The sequence below is a fragment of the Macrotis lagotis genome, chromosome 3, assembly GCF_037893015.1.
Source record: "Macrotis lagotis isolate mMagLag1 chromosome 3, bilby.v1.9.chrom.fasta, whole genome shotgun sequence".
Taxonomy (NCBI): Eukaryota; Metazoa; Chordata; class Mammalia; order Peramelemorphia; family Peramelidae; genus Macrotis; species Macrotis lagotis.
Genome location: NC_133660.1, coordinates 129,171,070 through 129,197,828, shown reverse-complemented (window position 1 = coordinate 129,197,828; position 26,759 = coordinate 129,171,070). Strand labels below are relative to the sequence as shown.

Here is a 26,759-nt window from a genome sequence, read left to right as displayed (position 1 = left end):
AGCATAAAAAATATTTCCCATCCTCCAACTGGGGACACATTTTCTCCTATACCAACTAAGTCCCTTTGTAAATATAGCTACAAAACATTCATCTTAATAAGTTCCCTTTCAAAAGCAACACAGTAGGGGCTGCTAGGTGGCACAGTGGATAGAGCACTGGCCCTGGAGTCAGTAGTACCTAAGTTCAAATCTGGTCTCAGACCCTTAATAATTACCTAGCTGTGTGGCCTTGGGCAAGCCACTTAACCCCATCACCTTGCAAAAAAAAAACTAAAAAAAAAGCAACATAGTAAATGGATTAACTTGTGGTACAATATGATGTCCTGGCTTTCAAGTTGATTTATGGCTGGGCTGGATCTCATAGGTTGCTCCTCAGTGGGCTTGTTTATCAGGAAACTCTGGCATAAATTCTATTTCTGGATCCCTGGAGACTTTTCTGATCTTTCAGTGTTCTCTGGACTACAGTCCAATCTATTCTATCTCTAATATTCTTTCATCTAATAGCAAGAAAAAGCAGACACAAGAGAAATAGAAAAATAATTAGGCATGGTCCATATGTCAGCCCAAAGCCTCTTTCCTTATCCGGAAGTTTATAGCAAATCTTCCTTCTATTGCCATCAGGAAAATGTCAATTTGATAGGCTCATGACATTGGTATGCATACTTAGTACTAGCTTCTCAGTCAACCAAAGGGTCTTTTTTTTCACCATCCATTAAGCGGACAAGAACCAGTTGTAGAATGCCTCCAGAGACTCTGAAGAGTCTAACTCTAACCCTAACCCTAACCCTAACCCTAACCCTAACCCTAACCCTAACCCTTAACCCTAACCCTAACCCTATCTTAGGTACTTCTAGAATTAGACTCACAAATACAGATGGTCCTAGATTTGAGTACTCTTTGGCTAGTCCTCCATTATGACATATATAAAAAAAAATCACCATCCCCAACCCTAATCATATGGTTAATGTTGTCAGTGTCAACATTGGCTGATAGTATAGGGCAGCTTAAAAAAAAGCAAGAAGTGACAGAGTAATAATGACTTCTCCTCCATCCCTGCTTTAAACCAAGACAAATATATAGCAACAGAGAGAGTATCCCTCAAATACTCAATCTCAAGGCAGTGTGAGCAATTGAAAAGAGCCAAGTCCATGGACTTAGCATCAGAGGACTTGGGTTTGAATCTTCACTTTGTTAATTTCTATCTATATGATCTTGGGTAAGTCACAACCTCTCAGATCCTCAGTTTCCTTTTCTATCTAACTAATTGAAGTATCTTGCAGCTATGAATCTTTCCTATGTTACCCAAGCAAATATTTGACTTTCTCCCCAGATTCCACTGAGATCGGTGTCTCCTGGCCTTATGACAAGAAGGTGCATTATTTCTCAGTTCTTTTTTTTTTAATCTTTGCTGAAATCATAGATGGTGTGTTTAAAATGCAAAACAAACAAAAAAGCAAAAAGCAACCCATCAAAAAACTAAAAAAAAGGTTTTTTTGATATCTTTTTTAGTTATTTCCTGAAGTACACCCCTAATTACTATAAGTTTTTAATAACTATTCCTGATCAAAGGTCAATTTTTCTTAACTATTATGGAAGGACTTCGAAAAGAAGGAATTTGAAAAGAAGACTGTTCTGTCCTTCTTAGTCCAGAAAAGAATTGTCCTTTATAATTTGATAGGAGCATTTATCCTGCCCTCCTGGTACTTAAACTCATAAAAATAATTACCTCTCTCAGGCAAAATAGCATTGTTGAAGGATGGTACTCTTTGATATCATAATAGAACAGTCTCCAGGCAAGTTTAAGCTTTTGTCTCCTCCTATTATTCAATAAAGCTCTTCCATGTCCCTAGCATGATGTGAACAAAAAATAGTAAAACAAGTTAGGGGCATGGTGACCTTATAGTAAAACACTCACATAATTGGAAACCTAGCCAGTCCCCAGTAATGAGGGATTATTTACTGGTAACTTGTCAGTCCTGTAAGGGCACCCCTTTTTTCCTCAATTACCTGGAGCATGGACATTCATCCTGAAACTTGGCCAAGTTCAGGATGGATCTTGATTCTTGGCACCATGCCATCTTTGTTCAGATCTTATAATTATACAATCCTTTTTCTGACCCCTTTGGAATCTCACACATGGAGAGGATGCTCTGCCTGGAACCCTTCTAATTGGGACTATGAAGAGCTGTGTTACAGGGATTCCCCAAATGGAAAAAACTTCATGAGTTGGTGCTTTGCTGATTTGGTAAAATTTTTTCTTTTGATTATCTTTGATAATGTTTCCTATCTTTTTCATTATCTTAATTGTAATTGTTATACTTATAATACTGTTAGGAATCAATAGTTATTGTAAGCTTTCTGTGACTTTATCTTTGTAGTAATAATAATAATAATAATAATAAAAATAAACTACTTCATGTTTTTCCCCTTCTGTCTTACTGTAGCTATGAATCCGAACTAAACAGCTATATATATATATATATAGATATATATATCTATATATCTATATCTATATATATATATATCTATATATATATATATATACATATATATTCTGTTCCCCTCCCCTTGTTGCTGTATAAGTTTTCTGATCTCCCTCAGATGGTGTGGTCATGATTAGAATGGCCTCCACCTATAGGTTAATGGTAAATCCCAGAGAATAAAATTTCATGTCTAACATATGTTTTTAAGACTTTGCTTTTAAGATTAATACACTGTAGCAAAATGGATAGAGAATTAACCGAGGGTTTAGACAACCAGTGTTCAAGTCCTGTCTCAGACACATACAAGTGTGTGATCATAGGAAAAGCACTTACAACTCTTAGTCCCTCCTGAAAGGCAACTCTCTCTAATATACATCTGCATTGGCATAGGGAATTTCCATATAGTTCCATAACTGATAAAATAGAATGCATTCTGAAAACAAAAAGTTTTGAACAAATCACATTTCAGCAGGATATACTCCAATATTCTGCTTTGTAAAGCATTTGTTCTATAATAATAATAATAATTGTATAGCATTTATTCATGTAATAATCATTGATATAAAACATGCCTCATTTCTCACTACAATAAAGGCAAGAAGGGCTGTAGCAAAAACTATTATATTGCTTGGAAAAATAATTATACTATTTAAATTTAATCTTGTGTGATTAAAGGTCTTTCACACCCAGAATGTCCCTGACTCCAGTAATTCTCTAGGGATAGTGTGGGAGTTGACTGTAAGGTCCTTTAGGTTTCCCAGGTCAGGAACCCTCTTAAGAGTTTTGGGTTACCACTCCTAGGTATTGGAGGAGTTCACCTAAGCTTGTATTTTAGATTCCTTTGAATTTTGGTTTCAACCAAATGTTATTAAATGTTAAAAAAAAACTTATATCTACCTTAGTCTACCTTGCTTTTAAGTTGCCCACAAGGCAAACTTTGCTCCTGTGGCTCCTGTTGCAGCACCCTTATCTAAATCCTACATATTGTAAAATTCCAGAGCCTGGATAAAAGGGGACCACACCTCCTTTCTGGCTGGCTCTTCTCTATCAAACAATCTAATGAATTATTTTACTTTTTTTAGGTTTTTGAAAGGCAATAGGGTTAAGTGACTTGCCCAAGGTAAAACAGCTAGGTAATTATTATGTGTCTGAGGCTGAATTTGAACTCAGGTCCTACTGATTCCAGGGCTGGTGCTCTATTCATTGTGTCACCTAGCTGCCCCTTAATGCGTTACTTTATAAAACTATTTTAGATTTTGGGGTTCTTGTGAATGGCTTATAGCAAAGTCATTTCTACCTTAAATCCAATTGACACACAAGTCAAGACATCACCTTTGTAATGTGATTGTTCCTCTTTGAGAATGAAGGATCATTAACAACAGGTCTTCTGGACAGAAAACACTCAAGAAACATTTGCTGAATTCAGCGGAATAATAAATTCGCATATGATTCTGAGGCACAGGCACAAAAGGGTAAAGACAAATATTTTTTCCATTAAAGTTAAGAAAAAAAATGCTACAGGTGCCAAGAGGACCATGTGATCTAAGTGGATGAATCCTTAGGAAATATTTTAAAGAAGGGAGGGGCATAGTAGATTTAAGAGTAGGTGGTAAAATTGGTCCAATAAAATTGGAAATTTTCCTTGGCAGTATTAGGGGTTTGTTGGCGAAAGAGAGACAATCCCTAGAGAGTTGTACCACAATACAGGTACCAGGCATCTGAGAGTGGTGGTTATATAACCCTGAAATATTGGCATCAATGGGGCAATGTTGTTTCGATCTATTCTAGTTATGAATTTGATCCAAAGTAAAGGAAAATAGACTTGGAGGTGAGTCATCGAGCTTTATTGAATACCTGAATAATATTTGATATTTTATAAAATTCTTTACTTATATTTTCTCATTGTATTAATTACAGTTACAATAATTCTGGGAAGGACAACAGTTTGGATCGAAGATATCTGAGATTAGGTACAATAAATTAACAGGTGCTTTCTCTATATCCTTTGACTGGGAGATGAAAACTCCTTTGAATTCAAAGGGTGGTTTAGCTTCTAATTTGCTGAAGATCTCTAAGGCCTTGTTTTGTTTTTATTGTTTGTCCCTGAGTGACCAATGATATCTGGAGGTGATGCCTTGACCTTTAAGTAAATGGAATGAAAATGTATGAGTCTAGGTGTGCAAATGCTATCAGTCAAGTGGCAATACATAAGTTAGGATACTGGAGATGACTTCAGATACAATGGGAGAGCTTGGGCCTTTTTAAGGCTTTAGTTTGTCTGAGACACAATTTTCTACCTAAGGGTAGAGAGTCTTTGAAAAAGGAGGGGTGGGGAGAGAGAGAGAGAGAGAGAGAGAGAGAGAGAGAGAGAGAGAGAGAGAGAGAGAGAGAGAGAGAGAGAGAGAAATGGACTTATAGAGAGGCCAGAAGAGAAAATACCTGAATTTTTGAATGGATTCTGATTAATATTCCAGTTTTTGAATGGAGGGTCTAGAAACCTCTAGACATGTAGGGAAAATCAAACTCTTCTATGACTTATGATTTCTATACCCTTAGACATTACTAAGAATGGACCTCCCCTCCCTCACTTCACATATATAATCTTTCTTTTTTTTGGGGGGGGTGTTTTTTTGAAAGGTGGTGGAGTTGAGTTGCCCATAGTCACACAGCTAGTAAGTATTAAGTGCTGAGGTCACATCTGACTCCAGGGCTGGTGCTCTATCTACTGACCACCTGGCCATCCCAACACATGTATAATTAATATTAAATAATTCTTGCTTTCTCAAAGAGGGGAGAGGGCAAGAAAAAGACTTTGAAACTCAAAATTTTAAGGAATGATGTTCAACAAATTATTTTACATGTAATTGGGAAATACTTAAAGTAGGTAGGGTTTTTTTTTTTTTTTTTTTAGTTTTGCAAGGCAATGGGTTTAAGTGGCTTTCCCAAGGCCACACAGCTAGGTAATTATTAAGTGTCTGAGGACAGATTTGAACTCCTGATTCCAGGGCTGGTGTTCTATCCACTGTCCCACCTAGCCGCCCCTATTGGGAAATATTTAATAAAAAAAAGTGTCCTGCCTAGTGAGATGGTTTGATTCTTGGTGAGAAGGTGAGATCTTGCTCCCAAACCAAACCAAATATAGGCTTTTCTGTATCTATTAGTTACTTTAATCTGTAAAACTTCCTGGATTTTTATCATTTACTTAGTTAAATGTGTTCGTTTGCTGTCCTAGCTTATCTTTTGTGTACCTGGAATTTTGGTTGGAGGTAACTACACTACAAGAAAGAGTTATTATCAACCTATTTGGTAACAACTGGGGAGAATGACTTTTATTCTGAATCTGCAAATATAAATAAACAAACAAATAAATAAATAAAAGATCCCATCAGAACCCTAGACTACAACTAAGTGAAATATAATATCATTCTAGTCCAGTAACCCTCTTAGAGATAGGAAAGTGAAGAAGTGATTGCCTAACCCCAGTTCTACTAGACCCTGGGGGAAGGGGAGTGGGGAGAAAGGATGTGCCCATTAGGCTACTGGTAATTCAGTTATAGCCTGAATCCTGCTCTCTACAAAGGTGGAAATCAAAGTATCCCTTGAAAATAAGATAGCTCAGACCACAGATCATAGCTATCAAAATATAAATTGATAAACTATTTAATGTTAGATAATTATACCATAATTGAAAGCTGATTATTATTTTCTGGAGGCTCCCTTCTCACCTGCCTCCTGATCAGGCTCCCAGACGTCCCTGGCCATAACTTCTCCTATTTGAGCCTTCTGTGTGTTGAGCTAAGGACCTTCTTTCTGACTGGACTTATTTCCCAATCATTAGCAAACTTCTTTTCTTCCTCTTTCCATTTCCAGGAACTCCTTAAAATCTGTATTCTCTAGACACCCTTTCCAGTACTAGCTACTCTTTCTCTCAAATCCCTGACTCACTGGCCCATGGCTACCCGAGCTAATAAGCATCAGAGGAAGGAAGATTTGTGGGCAGATCTTCATGACTCCAGATTCAGTTCTCTATCTACTGTGCTGTTTAACTGATTGAGAATTGGGGGGACCCTATAATTGTCAAATGAAAGGAAAACAGAATAGAGGGAAAAAAAGATTAATTTGGTGTTGGCAAAGAAAAAGGGAAGAAAGGAACCCATGAGGCACTGGAATCATAAGAAAGAAAGAAATTGGATGGTAGGCAGTAGTTGTGATTCTATAATTTAAAATGTGCATGAATAGATCATATCAAGATTTCTCAGGTAGAGAGAATGATCATTTGGGTTGGGATAATAAAGATAAAATAATATTGCTAAATTAAACATAATTGTATTAAAATGATTCCATGAGTATGGTAGCATATATTTAAATTTTTTAAGTTAAATTTTTTCCAATTTTATACACACACACATACACACACACACACACACACACACACACATATAATTTTCTTTCTTTTTTTTTGGCAAGGCAGTGGGGTTAAGTGACTTGCCCAAGGCCACACAACTGGGTAATTATTAAGTGACTGAGGCCGGATTTTGAACCTCCTGACTCCAGGGCCGGTGCTCTATACACTGTGCCACCTAGTCACCCTGGATAATTTTCAAAATTGGTTTTAAAAAAGATTTTGAATTCCACATTTTTCTTCTTTCCTCCCTTCCTTCCCTCTTCTCTAGGATGAAGAGTATTCGGATATAGGTTTTGTTAAATATATATATATACATATATATATATGTATATATATATATTCCTAAATGAGGGAGGTAATACTGTATATTTGAAAAAATATTATTCTGAATAACAGAAATTTTGGATTCTAGATCCATCTGTGTGATATTGAGCAAGGTACTTTTTTCTTTTTTTTGCACTTAATATTAATATTTTTCCTATTATATGTTATTTACATGTTTTAAAGGTTTTTGCAAGGCAAATGGGGTTAAGTGGCTTGCCCAAGGCCACACAGCTAGGTAATTATTAAGTGTCTGAGACTGGATTTGAACCCAGGCACTCCTGATTCCAGGGCCAGTGCTTTATCCATTGCACCACCTAGCCACCCCTATTTATATTTTCTGTAAGAATTTTGAGCTCCAAATTTTCCCCCCTTCCTTTTTTTCCTCTCCCTCTCCCCAAGAGAGCAAGCAATCTGATATAGGTTATACATGTATAATCATGTTAAACATATTTTCCACATTGGTCATATCATGAAAGAAGAATCAGAAAAAAGGAGAAAATCATTAGAAAAAAAACAAAAAAGTGAAAATAGTATGCCTTAATCTACATTCACACTCCATAGTTCTTTCTCTGAATATGGATCACAATTTCCATCACAAAACTTTTGGAATTATTTTGGAACATTGTATTGCTGAGAAGAGTTAGGTGTATCACAGTTGATCATCACACGCAATATTGCTGTTACTCTGTACAGTGTTCTTCTGGTTCTGCTTACTTAACTCTGCATTAGTTTATGCAAGTCCTTTCCTGGTTTTTCTGAGATCCAGGTAAGGCATTTTTTTTCCAGTGGATTGAAAAATGGCAGAGGTAGCTGGAGAGTTGGACAAGGGTCTCTCTAAGGTCCCTTCCAGGTCTGAATCCAATGATTCCATATTCAATTATTAATCACCAAGCACATTTTAAGGATCTGCTATGCTTTTAATATACGCTAAGTGTTAGGACTACAGAGACAAAACAAAATCATCATGGTGACCATGCTAAATTCTTATTGATACTATAGTTTCCTGCTGCCATCTACTGATCAAACTTCTACATGACTTACATGACAACATGTAGAAAATCATTTCCATCTTAAGACTTCTTGCAAACCAGATTCATGTCTAACTGTTTGAGACTGTCATCTCAAGGTAATATATCTAACTCAAATTTTCCTCACTATCTTACCCTCAAACAATGGCTTATCAAGTCATGCTATTTCTACCAATGGCACCAACATTTTCCTAGTTATCCAGTTTAGGAATTTTGGCATTAGTTTTACTTTTCTTCACCTTCTTCTTTTCTTTCCCTTACCCAGTTAGCTGCTAAGATCTATTAATTCTTCCTTTGCCAGAATTCTTATTTTTTATAGAAAGATTTTATTTATTTTGAGTTTTACAATTTCCCCCCCATTCTTGTTTTCCTCCCCTACCCCCATAGAAGGCATTCTGTTTACATTGGTTCCATGTTATACATTGATCTCAGTTGAATGTGATGACAGAGAAATCATATCCTTAAGGAAGAAAAATAAAGTATGAGATAATAAAATTACATAATAATATAATGCTTTTTTTCCTTCTAATTTGATGGTAACAGCCTTTGGTCTTTGCTCAAAGTCTATAATTCTTTCCCTGGATACAGATGGTATTCTCCATTGCAGATAGCTCAAAATTGTCCCTGGTTGTTGCACTGAAGGGATGAGCAAGTCCATCAGGGTTGATCATCACCCCCATGTTGCTGTTAGGGTGTACAATGTTTTTCTGGTTTTGCATCTCACTCAGCATCAGTTCATGCAAATCCCTCCAGGCTTCCCTGAATTCCCATCCTTCCTGGTTTCTAATAGAACAATAGTGTTTCGAGACATACATACATATACCACAGTTTGCTAAGCTATTCTTCAGTTGAACAGTTGAAGGACATTTACTTGATTTCCAACTCTTTGCCACCACAAACAGGACTGCTATGAATATTTTTGTACAAATGATGTTTTTACCCTTTTTTTATCATTTCTTCAGGGTATATACCCAGTAGTGGTATTGCTGGGTCAAAGGTTATGTATATTTTTGTTGCCTTTTGGGCATAATCCCAAATTGCTCTCCAGAAAGGTTGGATTAGTTCACAGCTCCATCAACAATGTATTAGTGCCCCAGATTTCCCACATTCCTTCCAACATTGATCATTGTCCTTTCTGGTCACATTGGCCAGTCAGAGTTGTGAGGTGGTATCTCAGTGGTGCTTTAATTTGCATTTCTCTAATAAGTAATGATTTGGAGCATTTTTTAAATATGACTATGGATTGCTTTGATTTCCTCATCTGTAAATTGTCTTTGCATGTCCTTTGACCATTTGTCAATTGGGGAATGGCTTTGTTTTTTTGAAAATTTGACTCAGTTCTCTGTATATATATATATATATATATATATATATATATATATATATATATATATTATATATATATTAGAAATGAGTCCTTTGTCAGAAATACTAGTTGCAAAAATTGTTTCCCAATTTACCACATTTCTTTTGATCTTGGTTACAGTGGTTTTGTCTGTGCAAAAGCTTTTTTAATTTTTAATGTAGCGAAATCATCTAGTTTGTTTTGAATGATGTTTCTCTACCTTTTCCTTGGTCTTAAACTGCTCCCTTTTCCATAGATCTGATAGGTAAACTACTCCTTGATCTTCTAGTTTGCTTATAATATTTTTTTTTATGTCTAAACCCTGCATCCATTTGGATCTTATCTTGCTATAGAGTGTGAGGTACTGGTTTAATCTAAGTTTCTTCCATACTAACTTTCAATTTTCCCAGCAGTTTTTATCAAATAGAGAGTTTTTATCTCAATAGCTGGATTCTTTGGGTTTATCAAAGAGCTTATTACTATAATCATTTCCTGCTATTGCACCTAGTCTATTCCACTGGTCTATGACTCTATTTCTTAGCTAATACCAGACAGCTTTTTAAAAATTTTTTTTTAGGTTTTTGCAAGGCAAACGGGGTTAAGTGGCTTGCCCAAGGCCACACAGTTAGGTAATTATTAAGTGTCTGAGACCAGATTTGAACCCAGCTACTCCTGACTCCAGGGCCGGTGCTTTATCCACTACACCACCTAGCCGCCCCCAATACCAGACAGTTTTGAGGATCAATGCTTTATAATTTTAGATCTGGTTAGGCTAAGCCACCTTTTGTACTTTTTTTTTATTGAATACCTAGAAATTCTAGACTTTTTATTTCTCCATATAAATTTACTTACAATTTTTTCTAACTCTAAAGTAATTTTTTGGAATTTAGATTGGTAGGGCTCTAAACAAGTAGTTTAGTTTTGGTAGAATTGTCATTTTTTTTTTGTATTAGCTCAACCTATCCATGAACAGTTGATGTTTGCCCAGTTATTTAAATCTGATTTTGTGTGAGAAGAGTTTTGTAATTGTTTTCAAAAAGTTTTAGAGTGTGCCTTGGCAGGTAGACTCCCAGGTATTTTATTTTGTCTGAGGTTACTTTGAATGGGATTTCTCTTTCTAACTCTTTCTGCTGTATCTTACTAGTAATATATATAAATGTTGAGGATTTATGAAGGTTTATTTTATAACGTGAAACTTTGCTAAAATTGCCAATTGTTTCCAGTAGTTTTTTGGATGATTTCTTGGGATTCTCTAGGTAGACCATCATGTCATCTGCAGAGTGAGAGTTTTGTCTCCTCCTTCCCTATTTTAATTCCTTCAATTTCTTTTTCTTCTCTTATTGCTTTAAGCTAACATTTCTAATACGATATTGAATAGTAGTGGTGATAATGGGCATCCTTGTTAAACCCCTGATTTTATTGGGAATGCCTCTAGGCTCTCCCCATTGTATATAATGCTTATTGATGGTTTCAGATAGTTACTGCTTATTATTCTAAGGACCAAACCATTTATTCCTACACTCTCTAGTGTTTTTATTAGGAATGTCACCCCATATACTTTCATTGGTAACCTAACAATGGTATGGATTTGATGAATTTGAGGGGAATTGACATTTCCTTTTACCTTTATAATGAAGCCTGAGTAATCCTTAGGTTGCCATTGTGACAATGTGACAATTATATCTATTTGCTTACCTATGTACAAGTATATATATGGATGTATATGTGTGTGTGTGTGTGTGTGTGTGTGTGTGTGTGTGTGTGTACATAATGTGCAGGAAAAACAATAACAAGTTCCCCAAATTTTCTGCCTGACTCTTCACTTTCCAACCTATCCTATATACCATTGTCAAATGTATCTACATTTTCATAGCACTTTCTTTGGAGTCAAGGGTTCTTCTCTCCCTAAATCTCAACCTTGACTTGAATAAGTTCCTAACCATCCTGTGGGTATGTTAGAAATGAATCCCTATAGGTTGCATATTGACTTAGAAAACCACAAATTAACTTTATATTGTATTATATTTATTCTTTTAAAAACATCTCCTAATTACATTTTAATCTAGTTTAGGCTGTACTTAGAAGTTTTGCTGGCAGCAAGCCAAATAAACTGTTTTTTTGGAGTCTTTTCCTAATCTTCATTCACACCACCTTGCAGTCTTAAATTATTTTATATTCATTTGTTCTGTAAATATAGTCTTGTGACACCTAATGTTCATGTGGGCAAGTCACTTAAACTTTCATTGCTCTAGGCATACTCTATATTATAAATTGTAGAGAAAGTGTCAGACATCACTGGTAGGAGTTTGTTCAGCAATTAAATCACAAGTTACCTCCTACTCCTTTAATATATGTATGTGTATGTGTATTTAAATTATATGTATATATTCAGTAGTATGACTTTTTAGATATGTTATGCTATGCTTCTATGTATATACACCTTTATATAGATATATAAATAAAACCTTGTTTCCCTATCCTTTTTTTTTTCTTTCTTTTAGGTTTTTTGCAAGGCAATGGGGTTAAGTGATTGCCCAAGGCCACACAGCTAAGTAATTATTAAGTGTCTGAAGCCGGATTTGAACTCAGTTACTCCTGACTCCAGGACCGGTGCTCTATCTACTGTGCCACCTAGTTGCCCCTCCCTATCCTTTTTAAAAATATATATGTGTACACACCTACACACATACAAACATAAATCTTTGTTATTTCCTTTGTACTTAAGCTCTTTGCCAGAAGGGAGTGTTTCATTCGGTCTATTTATATCTCCATATGGTAGGCACTTAATACTTGCACTTTTTAAAATTCATTTTTTCCCCTCTCATGATTTATTCCCTTTTGTTCTGATTTTTTCACAATATGACTACTGTGGATATAAGGGGTAGCTAGGTGGTGTAACTGGCCTTAAGGGTCAGGAGGGAGTAAGAATCTAGTCTTTGACACCTGATACTAGTTGTGTGACAAGTCACTTGACCCTGATTGTCTTGCATCCAGGGCCATCTCCACTCTCCTGATTTTTATCTGGCCAGTGGATCCAGATGGAGAAGAAAGTGAGGCTGATGATTTAGCATAGCCCTCCTCATTCAAATCCAATCCATGTGCTTGTCATGGCATTATCTCCCTTATGTCCATGGTCGTCTTCGAGAATGAAGGACAAACATCATCATCATCAATATTTAACATAGTTATTATATATACAACCTATATCAGATTATTACTTTTTTTTAGGTTTTTGCAAGGCAGTGGGGTTAAGTGATTGCCCAAGGCCACACAGCTAAGTAATTATTAAATGTCTGAAGCCGGATTTGAACTCAGTTACTCCTGACTCCAGGGCCGGTGCTCTATTCACTGCTCCACCTAGCCGACCCATATATCAGATTATTGGATATCAAGGGGAAGAGAGAGAGGGAAGAGAGGGAGAAAAGTGTGTAACTCAAAATCTTCCAGTAAATTAATATTGAAAACTATCTTTACATGTAATTGGAATAAATAAAAATACATGCTGCCTGATCTGTAAAATAAGGGGGGCTCAATTCAATGAGCTCCCAGTTCTTTTTCTGCTCAATAGCTATGACGCTATTAATTACTTGCCTAAAATGTCTCTTCTGGATAGAGCACCGGTCCTGGAGTCAAGGGTACCTGAGTTCAAATCCGACCTCAGACACTTAACAATTACCTAGCTGTGTGGCCTTGGGCAAGCCACTTAACCCCGTTGCCTTGCAACCCCCCCCCCAAACCCCTAAAAATAAAAAATAAAAAATCTCTTCTAAGAAAATATTTGTCTGGCTGTAGTTAGTCAATTAGCAGTTATTAAAAGCTTATCCTGTGCCCTCGAGATACAAAAAAATGCAAAAGACAGTTTTTGCCCTTAAGTTTAATGGAGGAGACAAGCAAACAAATATGTACAAACGAGCTTTATCTAGGATATAATAATCCACAGCAGAAAGACGTTGGAAAAAGGGGGTTGGGAGTTGTTTCTTGTAGAATATAGAATTTTAATGGACATTTGAAGGAAGCCACGGGGGCAGTAGGTGGAGATAAGGAGGGAGGCTTGGCAGTTAGCCCAGAGCTGAGAGATGATGGAGGTATATGTTTTTTGGATCAGGTTCGAGGTCAGTGTGTGTGCTTGTGTGGATGTGTGTTAAGCTCTGGGCTTTGAGCAGAGTCATTGGAGTTTATTTTTATTTTTTTTTAAAGAAAGATTTTGAGTTTTATACTCCCCCCCCCCCCCCCCGCCATAGAAGGCATTCTGTTCGTGTTACATTGTTTCCATGGTATACATTGATCTCAGTTGAATGTGATGAGAAAAATTATATCCTTAAGGAAGAAAAATAAAGTATGAGATAGCAAAATTACATAATATAACGCTTTATTTTATCAATTTACTTATTTATCTATTTATTTATTCATTCATTCATTTATTTGCTTTTTTTTTGAAAATTTTCTACTTTGAGCGTCCCTGGAGTTTAACAAGGAGAGGCCGGGCCGTGCGGGATGGGAGGACGGGTTGGGGCGGGCAGAGGCTTAGGGCGCCCGACCTTGACCCCTCCGCCACTCGGCACCACTCCAGGGGTGGGGGATGGGGACCCGCCTCGGGGGGCGGCACGGGCAGGGGAGAGATCACGCCGGATGGCTGAGGAAGGGGCCGGGCCCGCAAAAGGAGGCTCTGCCTTGCTGCCAGCCGCTCCTAAAGGGCGCCAGGATGCTTCGCTTGCCTCCGGCGACCAGCAGGCGGCAGTTGGTCTCCGCGGCGCCGTTGCCAAGGAAACCGCCGGAGCGTCCCTAGCAGAGGGATCCAGTTCGGAGTCGCTCCGCCTCCTTTCCCCAAGGCGATAGGGCAGGCCCTGGACCAATAAGGGAGGAGGGAGGCGGGGCAAGGCGGCTGCGGGCGGGCTTGGGGCACCGACTTCCGGGTCACAGGGCGCGGGGGTGAGAAAGCTGAGAGCGGCGTCGTTTCCGTCCGTAGCTGAAGGGGCAGCGGCGGCGGATACGGAAGCGGGGCTTCCGAGTCAGTCACAGCTCCCGCTCGTTCTTCCGAGAATGTGAGGAAGCTGCACTCGTCTCTCCCGCGCCGTCAGCCTCTTTTGTCCTCGGAGCGGCCCGACCCCCTCCGGGTCTCGCGGGGGTTTGGGGAGAAGAGGCGCGAGACCCGGATTTCTCGTCTCTCTCTCGGGAGGGAAAAGGGGCGTGCGCGTGGGGGAGGGGAGAGCGCGGCGGGGCCGCAGTGCACATGCGCCGGCTCTGAAGGCGCGCGGCGCCCCGCCCCGCAGCAGACCCCCCCCCCCGCTTGCCAGCCGCGCCTTGCCTCAGTTTCCTCCTTTGTAAATGAATCCGAGGGCCCCTTCCGGCTTAAATCTTTGCTCTTATCAGCCCAAAGGGCAGCGGCCGGTCACCAGGGGAAACGGAGAACAGCTGGAATGAGGACTCAGAGTCAGGCCGCCGGGGCAGGGCCCGCCGAGGCCGGGCCGGAGCCCTGACTCTCTGCCTCGGTTTTCTGTAAGGTGAAGAGTTGGAGGCAGAGTACCTGTGATCCCATGATGCGCGGGGCTTTGGGTGCAAAAGCGTCCGACCTCCGGGCCTTAGAGCGCCGGCTGCCCCAGGCCCCTGCCGAGGGCCCGAGGTGTGAAGCCCTTATTACGATACACTCCAATTTGTTAGACTTTCGTCTAAAAGAAAATGCTTTTCCAAAGCCGTGTGAAGTGCGTATATAGCAAGGAATAACCGAAATCGGGATTTAAACCAGCAGCTTGCAGGATATTCCATCCATTGACACTTCTAGAAGCACCTTTTCTTTCTTTTTCTTTTTTTAGGTTTTTCTTTTTTTGCAAAGCAATGGGGTTAAGTGGCTTGCTCAAGGCCACACAGCTAGGTAATTGTTAAGTGTGTGAGGCCGGATTTGAACTCAGGTACTCCTGACTCCAGGGCCGGTGCTCTATCCGCCGCCCACCTAGCCACCCCCAGAAGCACCTTTTCAACCTGCTTTGGGTGCCCCCTGTTTAGGAGTCAAGCGGATAGGGATTGTGCATTGACTTCCAGGACTGGATTTAATGATTTTGCTAATGCAGGGAGGATTCAGTCAGTATGGAATCTTGAGAGCAGAAAGAAGACACTTGATGGCTTTATTTTTGCCCTTCTTGCTGTTGATTTTCCTCAAAATATTACTGTGTTAGTTTCTCAGAGTCAAAAAATCTATTTCTTGTAGGAAAAGAATCCTAAACTGAGAAGTCACTTGGGATCAAATTCAGGTTCTGCCCCTAACTACTCATCTCTAAACCTCCTTGTCTTACCTTATTTTCTGTCTTTACCTATAAAATGGTATAATATTTATTTTCTTATCTGTAAAATGAGTAATATTTGTTTTCCTCCCTGTAAAATGGGATATTTGTACTTCCAGGATTGTGAAGATTGAGGCTTTGTAAAATGTAAAGTGTAAAATTTAAAGCCCTGGCAAACTATTACTAACATCTAAATCTTTCACTTTTTATTTTGGTTTTTGCAGAGTAATGGAGTTAAGTGACTTACCCAAGGTCACCCGGCTAGGCAATTAAGTTTCTGAGGTCAGATTTGAACTCAGATACTCCTGACTTCAGGGCTGGTGCTCTATCTATTGAGCTACCTAGCTGCCCTGTCATTCACTTTTAAATAGAAAATCTAGGTTCAGCAAAAAGGACACCAACTATGCTGAACATATGTGTTTTGGATAAATAATGCATTCATAGCCCCTAATGTTTTTTTTTTGTTACTTTTTTTTTTTAGGTTTTTGCAAGGCAATGGGGTTAAGTGACTTGGCCAAGGCCACACAGCTAGGTAATTATTAAGTGTCTGAGACCAGATTTGAACTCAGGTACTCCTGACTCCAGGGCCGGTGCTCTATCCATTGCACCACCTAGTTGCCCCCCCTAATGTTTTTTTTTTGATTTTGTTTTTTGCTTAGCCAAAATGATTCACTCTAGGTAGATGTTGGATTTCCTGGAAATTAGAGAGATGGGAAATAGGAATGATCTTGCTTTATCAAAACTACTATACTAGTGAAGAAAATTGTGATAGGGATTATACTTATGATTTCTCTGGTCCTGGGAACCTACCTATGAGGAAACTTATCTTTCACTGTAGGTTCGCACCTCTTCGACTCAGTTTTAGTACTACTGACTATATTTTTTTAATTTTAATTTAATTTTAATTTTATTATATTTTATTATATATTTTTACTTTTATTCTATTTATTTAGTTTTGGTTTTTGCAAGGCAATGTGATTAAGCGACTTGCCCAAGGTCATCTACTTTTATTCTATTTATTTAGTTTTGGTTTTTGCAAGGCACTGGGGTTAAGCGACTTGCCCAAGGTCATCTAGCTCGGTAATTATGAAGTATCTGAGGTCAAATTTGAACCCCCGTCTTTCTGACTTCAGAACTCGTGCTGTATCCACTGTGCCATCCAGCTGTCCCCAAACTATATATATTTTAAATAGCAATTTGCTATATGTAAAGAAACTGCTGCTAGATGAACAATTTAGTGCCAAGGATAAAGTTGTAGAATTATAACTCACTAGTAAAGAATACAGTTCATAAAAGCTGGTCTGATTTTTGTAAAGTTCATTTTGAGAAAAATAAGTGTTTCTAATTTTACTAATGAGATCTACTTTTTTATATTGAAAATATCAGTTTATTTTCCTGAATGGTTATTTAAAAAGTCACCAAGTAAACATAGATTTGCAGAAGCAAATAATTTTGAATAGAATTTAGAATTTGGTTACCCAGATAAAGTATAATTTTTATAGTCATAAAATTAGTCATTCAGATTATTTATTGGATGTGCTATAATTTTCCTTTCACCAGAAAATGTTTATTTCCGTGTGGCAGTACCTGTATCGACATTTTTTTCGATTTTGGATGAAATGGCTCTTTCGAGTGTTTACCAGAAAATGTGAACTGCAGCGTATCTGTGAGGGTTTTATCGGTGGAGAAAGAACATACAAGATAGGTAATGTATATTTTAAAGTAAAAACTTTTGACAGATTTGTTTAATGTTCATAGTAGATTCACTTGGCAGATGGTTAAGTATCTAGAATATTTTATTTCCTCAGTTATAGGCACACTTTGGCAAAAAAAAAATTATAGTTATTTTCTCTCTCCTACTCCTCTTCACTGAATGGAAGAATGCCCAGATCCAACTCTACCTCTACACTAAGCAACTTTTAATTTTTGAGATTGTTACACTGCAGTCAGTAGTAGAGTTAATTATAATTAAATCTTCTTAAACAATTTTTCTTCCTTGATCAGTTCCACAGTGCTCAAAGATTACTTTAAATAAGATTGCAGATGTGTGATAGAAACTGAGAGATAATTTGTATGTGATTGGAAGGAAGAGTTATCACAGATTCTCATGGCTGCTTAGAATCTTAGAACTGGAAGGAACTACAAAGATTATTTAGGACTCTATCCATTTTTTAAAAATGAATATGTTTAGTTTTCCTTTCCTTTAAAATTCAGATATGAAAAGTTAGAAAGTATCTTTAGTCCAAGGTAAGTATCATCAGCTGTAGCTCTGGTTTTACTCTTCTTATCCCATTATAGTGAAATTGGTGGGATTGTGAACTCAGCCCACTGCCACTACCAGGAGACTTAGAAAAGATAAAGACTGATGGATTCAGAGGTAGAAGACTATAATGAGTTAATTTTAATGAACTAGTTATTTTTATTTAATTCTTTGATTGGCCTGGTAGAGCTAAGTTCTTTTAACATGCCTTTAATGGCATTGCTAAAGGGGAGAAATCTATGGGAAAAAAAAAAACATTTTTCTTTATTTTCTTCTTAGACTATAGGGAAAGAAAAAGACAGAGAATTAAGCAATAACCTTCTTTACACTTAATTTTGCTTGTTATTCTTGTGGGGGGGAATGCTAAAAACTTTAAAAACCAGCCTTTTTTTGTATGTTTGGTGATACTTCAGTTATCTAGTTAGAAGGTTTGATCAGGTAATGTGAAGAGCTTTACTTAATTTGACCTAAGCAAAATATTTTATTAATATATACATATTAATTATATATTTTGCTTCACTTATTCCCTCAAATCCAGTATCTATCTAATGGAATAAATCATGTTGCAAATAGGCTGTCCTCATTACAATTCCAAGGTTACACTCCTTATTTTGACTAGAATAAACCTAGATTGATTTGCTTTGATCTGGAGGCTGTTGGTGATGTGGACCATTCTTGATAATTTTTTTTTTTTAGGTTTTTGTAAGGCAAATGGGGTTAAGTGGCTTGCCCAAGGCCACATAGCTAGGTAATTATTAAGTGTCTGAGGCAGGATTTGAGCTCAGGTACTTCTGACTCTAGGGTCAGTGCTGTATCCACTGCGCAACCTAGCTGCCCCACTGTTCTTGATAATTTCAAAGAGTTTATATAATCCATAGATCCCTTTGTTTATACAGACTAGTTTTCATTCAGGTCCTTGGCATCATCTATGGTCTATTGTAAAAATAACTCAAAACAAACCAATTTTTTTTCTGAGTTTTTAGAATTAGTAATCACTTAGATCCTTTATGTTAAGTATGGACTGGATTTATTTTGTAGCTTCAGCTACAAATGGTAATCTTGATATGTTCTTAACCATTGAAGTCTCACATCAAAGAGTCTTTTTCTCCCCCTTATTTTTATTTTTTATTTTTTTAGGTTTTTGCAAGGCAAATGGGGTTAAGTGGCTTGCCCAAGGCCACACAGCTGGGTAATTATTAAGTGTCTTGAGACCAGATTTGAACCCAGGTACTCCTGACTCCAGGGCTGGTGCTTTATCCACTGCGCCACCTAGCCACCCCCACTGCGCCACCTAGCCTTCCCTCTTCCCCTTATTTTCAACTAGGTTACCTGGTGCTTAAAATGGTACTTTTAGAAATTATCCTATCAAAAAAATTAAAAAAAATTTTTTTTTTTAACAAGGCAAATGGGGGTTAAGTGGCTTGCCCAAGGCCATACAGCTAGGTAATTGTTAAGTGTCTGAGACCGGATTTGAACTCAGGTCCTCCTGACTCCAGGGCCGGTGCTCTATTCACTGTTCCACCTAGCTGCCCCTCAAAATTTTGGGTTTTTTTTTACCTATATTGAATTTGTTATATAATTGTTTAAATACTTTGATACTGGATTTGACATTTTGGCAACAATAATGTTTATAGACTTGAATTTGCTAATTTGATATAATAGCATTTAGGTAATATAATTTTTGTTTTTTCCTTTCAGAAAATGCTTTGGTCCTCTCAAAGAATCAGGTAGGATCAAATCAAAATTAGACTTTTGACATTGTAAATCAATAAGTATGTGTGTATGTATATATGCATATATATATATATATATATACATACATGCACATACACATATATGACCTTTAAAATTCCTATAATATCCTTTATTTTATTTTATTATTTTTTAAAATTATATTTATTTAAGGCAATGGGGTTAAGTGACTTGCCCAAGGTCACATAGCTAGGCAAATATTAAGTGTCTGAGGCCTGTTTTGAACTCAGGTACTCCTGACTCCAGTACTGGTGCTCTATCCACTGCACCACCTAACTGCCCCCAATTTCCTTTAATTTAGAATTTGGTATTTTTCATTATCATCAAGCTATATATGTATATATATATATATCAGCACAATTATTAAGTCAGATTCTTTTCCTTTTCTGACTTGTGATATATCTTTCTAAAATGTTTTCATGAATAAGTAAGACATTAAAATGGAATTAATTTGTGCTAAAGATTTTTTTTTAACTTTGACAGTATAGTAAAACTAGCTTTTAGGGATAAAACTTTGGAAGGAAGACTTACCACTGATTCTCATGGCCTCTTAGAATCTTAGAGCTGAAAGAAACCATAGAGATTTTTTTTTCAAAAGATTTTATTTAATTTGAGTTTTATAATTTTTATAATTTTTCCTCTAATCTTATTTTCCTCCCCCCCACTCCCCACAGAAGGCAATTTGTCAGTCTTTACATTGTTTCCATGGTATGCATTGATCTAAATTGAATGTGATGAGAGAGAAATCATATCCTTAAGGAAGAAACATAAAGTATAAGAGATAGCAAAAACAGACAATAAGATAACAGGTTTTTTTTTTTTCCAAATTAAAGATAATAATCCTTGGTCTTTGTTCAAACTCCACAGTTCTTTCTCTGGATACAGATGGTATTCTCCATTGCAGACATCTCCAAGGTTGAACATTACCCCCATGTTGCTGTTAGTGTGTATAGTGTTTTTCTGATTCTGGTCATCTAACTCAGCATCAGTTCATGCAAATTCCTCCAGGCTTCCCTGAATTCCCATCCCTCCTGGTTTCTAATAGAACAAAAGTGTTCCATAACATACATATATCACAGAAGCTATAGAGATTAATTAGGGCCCGCCATCCATTTTTTCTTTTAAATGAATGAGCACACTGGAGCCCAGAGAGATGAAGAAATTGGCCCAAGTTTAGACAGCTCAGAGATAACTCTGGAACCCAGACCCACCTGTTCTGACACCAAATTTGAGTCCTTAGTCTTTGATAGCATATCTCTTTGAGGTTCTATACCTCGGGGGGATGACTACTTTGGTCTCAGATAAGAGAGGATAGACTTAGTTACAGAGGGCCCTGGCCTTCTAGATACATTAATTTCTTGTAGGATACTAATTCTCAATTTTTTAAAAAATACAGATTGCTTTGGTGAAATAAAAAGTTGTAAACTAACTTTTATCTTTTTTTATTACTACTAAAAAATCATAGCAGAATTAATAGATGAGCTGCCAGTGATGTAGAGTAGAAGAAAAGTATATCAGAAAAAAATCGCAGGCATTGCTTTGTTATAAACATTAAAGCAGGAAGCTAATTCATTTGAATGAATTGATCCCAATAAAGTGAAAAACCTATGGCTTCACAGGACCACCCTTTGGAAGCTGTTATAACCTGGGTTAGCAGTGAGCTCCTGTTGCCTTCCCTTGCGGCACTAGTACCGTCCACCCTGCCAGGAAGTAGGAGAAGCAAAGGAATAAAGTTCATTTCTTACTGGATTGAAAAATAGTGATTCTTTTTTTAGTTTGATAATTTACCAAAACAAAAAGTTCTGGAAACACCTGTTTGATTTTGGCATTCTATAAGTCATGTGCATGTATATTGATAGACTCTTTATAACTAAATTTGATACAGCAAAATAATTGTTGTCTCAAGGGTTTGTTAACATAGCAGAGGCACTGGAGCATCCTGGATGGGAGTCTGACCTTGAAACCAAAAAGATCTGGTTTCATGTTCTGCTCTGAATCAGCCTCACTTGATGTTTGAGCATCTGAGGCAGCTCTCTAAGGCTGTATGACACCGAAGAGTTCTGGAGAGGTTATGAAGTGAAGAGGTTAAGGAAACAGGACAAAGTCAGACTTGAGGATCTGTAACCACCTCTGTGGTTCTTACCCTCCAGAAACTTATGAGCCAGGAAGACAACTAATCTGCAAACTTTTTTTTACCAGAAAGCAATTCAGTGCTAGACAATGGTACTTGCTATGGACACTGGTGGTTCAGAGACAGAATTATCGATCAGGTTGTGGGCCACTCATTGTAAGAGGTTAAAGAAAAGTACTTAGAGTACATACATTTTTAATAGGATCTCTAGACTTTGAGTCGGGGATAATAATCACTCATATTTCTTTAATGGCGTATTTTGCAAAGGATTTCGTTGATTCAAACCTGGTAGGAGCATGTTAGAGGTAGGATTATGCCCATTTTATTGCTGAGGAAACTGAGGCCCAGGGAGCTTAAGATCTAGTCTGTGGTCCTTCAACCACTTTGTGTGTTGGGTGGCATTCAAACCTGGTGCTCGACAGAATAACAGACAAAGAGTGAAATCCAGTTCAGATTTAATAATAGAAAATTTGTGAAAATTCTAATGACCTCAGCTACACACCTTTGCTATGTGAAAAAGTTGCTCTGTAAATAGACAGTGAACTAACTTTTAAATATTTGAGAGGGGCAGCTGGGTGCTACAATGGAAAGAGCACTGACCCTGAAGTCAGAAGAACCTGAGTTCAAATATGGCCTCAGACACTTGATATTTATTAACTAGCCTTGTGACCTTGGGCAAGTTACTCAATCCCATTCATTGTCCCATAAAAAAAAATAGAAGTGAAATATTTAAGCACAGTTTTCAATTCATTATAGAATTACTCATTTGCATTTAATTAGGAAAGTTATATGTAAATGGCAATATTTGTTGAATTGAAGATGATCATAGATTTTTTGATGTATGGATTGTGTCCCTAAAGAACTTCTTTTAGATAATAGCTCCCCCTAGGACTGTTTGCACTTGAAAGCAGGTATGTAACAACAATAACAATGCCTTAATGGAACTAGACTCTAGATCCTTCTAACTGGGATCTTCATTTCTAATGGTGTCACCTAAGAGCATCTGCCCCCAGATACTTATTTTTAAGAGTAAATGGGATAATGTATATGAGATACTCTGTAAACCTTAAAGTGCTGTGCAAATATCAGCTGTGGTCCACACTTCTCTTTAGTGAGTAATTTATGAATCTCTTACTTAATTTAATCCTTTTCTGAACATGTTTCACTTTTATCGTGATGATCTTAGATAGGGAATAATATATATTATAAATTTGCCACTTGTTGGGTAAAGCAATACATTTACTTGTTCTTAGGTATTAATAAAAGCTTGAGAGACTGTCCCTTAGCTCTACAATTGCAGGATTTCATGGTTTAATCCCTCTCCCTTTATAATTTTATGGCCTTTGATCATGGATTCTTCCAGTCTTCATATTTTATAGAGGAAGTTATTTTTTTACTCTCAGACTTTACATATTGCCTTCTAGCCAGTTTTTCTTTCAAATACTGTGCATCACTTTACCTTTAAGCAACTTATTCTAGTAAATGGTGGATTATTTTGTGGAGGGATAGCAGTAATAACTGGCAAATCAGATAAAACTTAGGAGAGTTCACATTTTTTGAAGGAACATAAGGACACTGAGATTTGGAGTGGAGAATGCAAAGTGTGCTAGTATTTGGTGACAACTTGGACAAAACTATCCAGCAAGGGTTTGTGGAGAAAGCTGACATAGAAACTTCCATGTTGCACCATGACTCACAGGCACTAAAAATTTTTCTAATTCAGGTTTTATCTTCATAATTATTATACCTATCAGTTACTGAACAATATAGCTAAATAATATTAGCTTCAGAATTGCATTTAAAAAAGGAACTGGAGATATTTTAAAATTTAAATTATCAACTTTCTTCCTAAACTTGTTATTTCTCTGACTTTTTTTTAAAGCCACTTTAATTCTTCCAGTCATCTAGGCTTGTCACATCATAGTCATTCTTTCCTTTCTCAAATAGCTATATGCAGATAGATAATGTATTATGTATTACATTGTTTTTATGTATTATTTATATTTATGTGTTGTAATTTCTCTCTCACTCTAGCTATATGTATTTTCCCCCTTTTCTCCACCCACATGGTTACAATTATCAGTCCTCATCACTTCTCAACTGGACTGTTATATCATCCATCCAGTTCCCTATTCCATTCTCTCAGTTATCTTACATTTACATAATTATTTTGTTTTTTTTTTTCATCTTTGTATTCCCAGGGCCCACCCCAGTGTTTTGCAGGTAATAATTTTTTTTTTTGAAAGGCAATGGGGTTAGGTGGCTTGCCCAAGGTCACACAACTAGGTAATTATTAAGTGTCTGAGGCTACTCAGGTACTCCTGACTCCAGGGGTGGTGCTCTATCCACTGTACCACCTAGTTGCCCCTGTAATAGATTTTTAATGTTTAATGAGTGTTGAATTGAACTGATTTAATTTAATATTTCAAACCCTCTTGTTCTTATATTTTAGCTTATAGTTGTTAACTAAACATTTTGCCTTCTTACCTTCTCTTTAAAATATCAACAGGTTTTACAAAATGCCACATTTGTTAATCACAGTGAAGTAGAAGATCGCATAGAAGATATAATGAAGGAAAAAAATATTAACCCCAAAAATGACAAAAGGTAGGGAAGCTGCTTAATTAATATCTTTTGTAATTTGGGTAATTAGTGTTCTCTGAATTATAGATGTTATTAAATTGTAGAGCTGGGACCAGAGATTTGTCTAATCTATACTTCTCATTTGCCAGGCAAGGAAACTGAAGCTTAGTCCACAGTTATTTAGTGGGTAAATGCAGAAATAACAGTCAATGCTTGTTTTTGATCCAGTGTTCTATCAATCAGTCTATCCTCAAGAGTTCTTTAGGAGGAATTATTATTTTCCCAAGTATATTCATCAAGAAAAGTACTTAAATCCAAATAATAATAAGCAGAAGTCATTTGTGGAATTAAAAACTGTAGAGTACCTTTTGCTTATTTGCCTTAGATTTAGCACTTTTCCATTAACCTTGGGCAAGGTACTGTACTTGCTAATTGTGGAGGATAGGAAGTAGCTAGTATTTGCTCAAGGGCAGGCTGCCAGGAAAAAATCCCCTATTTTGGTGGAGTGACCCACTTATTCCATTTGCTAAGGTGGTCGAATTTGGTAGTCTGGTGTAGCCTACATACATGATATTTTTAAATTCATAAGGTGAAATACATAAAGGAAACCAAATGTTTTGAAATATAGTCATCAAAATACATTAAGAAAAAAATTCATTTAGCATTGGTTATGAACCCTGACATTTCTTGGCAAGTTTTGGAAAATGTTTTTCTTTACTCAAAGTATTACTTTGTTGGCTATGCAGACCTGCCATTTAATGGCAAAATAGGTTACCAGAGGTTTTTTGATCCATGAAACAGCATAGGCAGGAAAGCAAAAGAAAATTGTCTTTTCCCTCAAGTTACATCTAATCTGGTGATAGACTAATTAAGTACATAACCAGAATAAAATGAAATGTCAAGTCTGTGTCATAAATGCATAAAGTAAAATATTCTTGGTGAGTGGAATATTCCCAATAAAAACATTTCAGGGTTAATATTCCTAGTGAAATCCTCTCAGTGTTAAGAAATATTAAAAAAAACAACAATCATTCTTAAACTATGCTAGAAGAAAGCCCCTTGTATTCCAAACAGGTGGCTCACTCTCTTTTTTTTTTTTTTTTGCAAGGCAATGGGGTTAAGTGGCTTGCCCAAGGCCACACAGTTAGATAATTAGTAAGTGTCTGAGGTCAGATTTGAACTCAAGTACTCCTGACTCCAGGGCCGGTGCTCTATCCGCTGTGCCACCTAGCCACCCCTCTCCTAACTTTTATAAGACTTTTACTGACTACTAGAAGGATAGTGGACTTTTTCCCCTGAGAAAAACCTTGCATTCCAAAGAAGCTCATAAGTCTCCTCTTGTTTGTTGATAAGTAGACTGTTCCTAGACCTTGCATTCCAAGATGAGTTACATTACTTCAGTAAGATAGTTATTCTCACCATCTGAATGGTGAGGTAATGTTTGATGAAAACCTTTCATTCTTTTCTTTGCTGCTGGAGTAGTTTTTCACAAGTAGAATGTAACTCTGAAGATTTATCAATGAGTTGACAAAGAGAGACAATAGGGAGGAGGAAGGGATTGCGTTAGGCCATGTAATCTTGCTTGACTGTCAATTTGGGGCAGTTCCTTGATATTCACTACCTTTGTGAGATTTAGAGTAGGCCCTTTTTTTGGGAAAAAGCCAAAAGAAACTTTTTTTTTTTGCTCAGAGGAGTTTCTATATTTTTTATTTTAAGTGGATTTTTATCTCACACATTGGGAATTCAGAGGAGGTAGGAATTGCTTCAGTGTTAGATGTAGCATTTGAATTGGCCTAGTGGATGTGGCATTTGAATTGGCTTTGAAGGAGCAGTAGATAGGAAAGAAGAGGATGGGAAGTTTCAAGGTATTTTGGTGGGGTATGGAGACCAGCTTAGATGGAACATAGTCTCATAGAGTGACTGCTAAAACTAAAAATGTTGACTGGCTTGAATATCAGATCAAGTAATACGTTTGGACTTTTTCTTAGTCACTAAAGAACTTTTGCTATGGGATCGTGTTGAAGGTAAAATACTAATAATGAGATTTTTCTGGTATTCCTGGTAGTATTTCTGTTGTCAGAGTTAAAAGTGGCTTTATCTTATATTGAATTTCAAGACCTATCAAGTGTTAGAACAAGATAAGCATATAATCAGCTTTCCTTTTTGCTCTAGG

At 37.1% G+C, this 26,759-nt stretch overlaps 1 protein-coding gene across 5 annotated transcripts in view; it reads left to right on the top strand.

Moving 5' to 3' along the window:
• Positions 1–13,675: 13,675 nt before the first annotated feature.
• The window catches only part of ELMOD2 (ELMO domain containing 2), a 31,121-nt gene continuing 18,037 nt past the window's right edge, over positions 13,676–26,759 (top strand). For 2 of the 5 annotated variants that reach the window (XM_074229262.1, XM_074229258.1), the window contains exons 1-4: positions 13,676–13,697; positions 17,421–17,565; positions 19,819–19,847; positions 24,513–24,610. In XM_074229262.1, coding sequence (XP_074085363.1) covers positions 17,424–17,565; positions 19,819–19,847; positions 24,513–24,610 — 269 coding nt within the window. In that variant the 5' untranslated portion in view covers positions 13,676–13,697; positions 17,421–17,423. Of the gene's footprint in view, positions 13,698–14,498; positions 14,628–14,884; positions 16,393–17,420; positions 17,566–19,818; positions 19,848–24,512; positions 24,611–26,759 lie in introns of those variants that run through there. The other 3 variants (XM_074229260.1, XM_074229259.1, XM_074229261.1) reach the window with 3 other exon arrangements.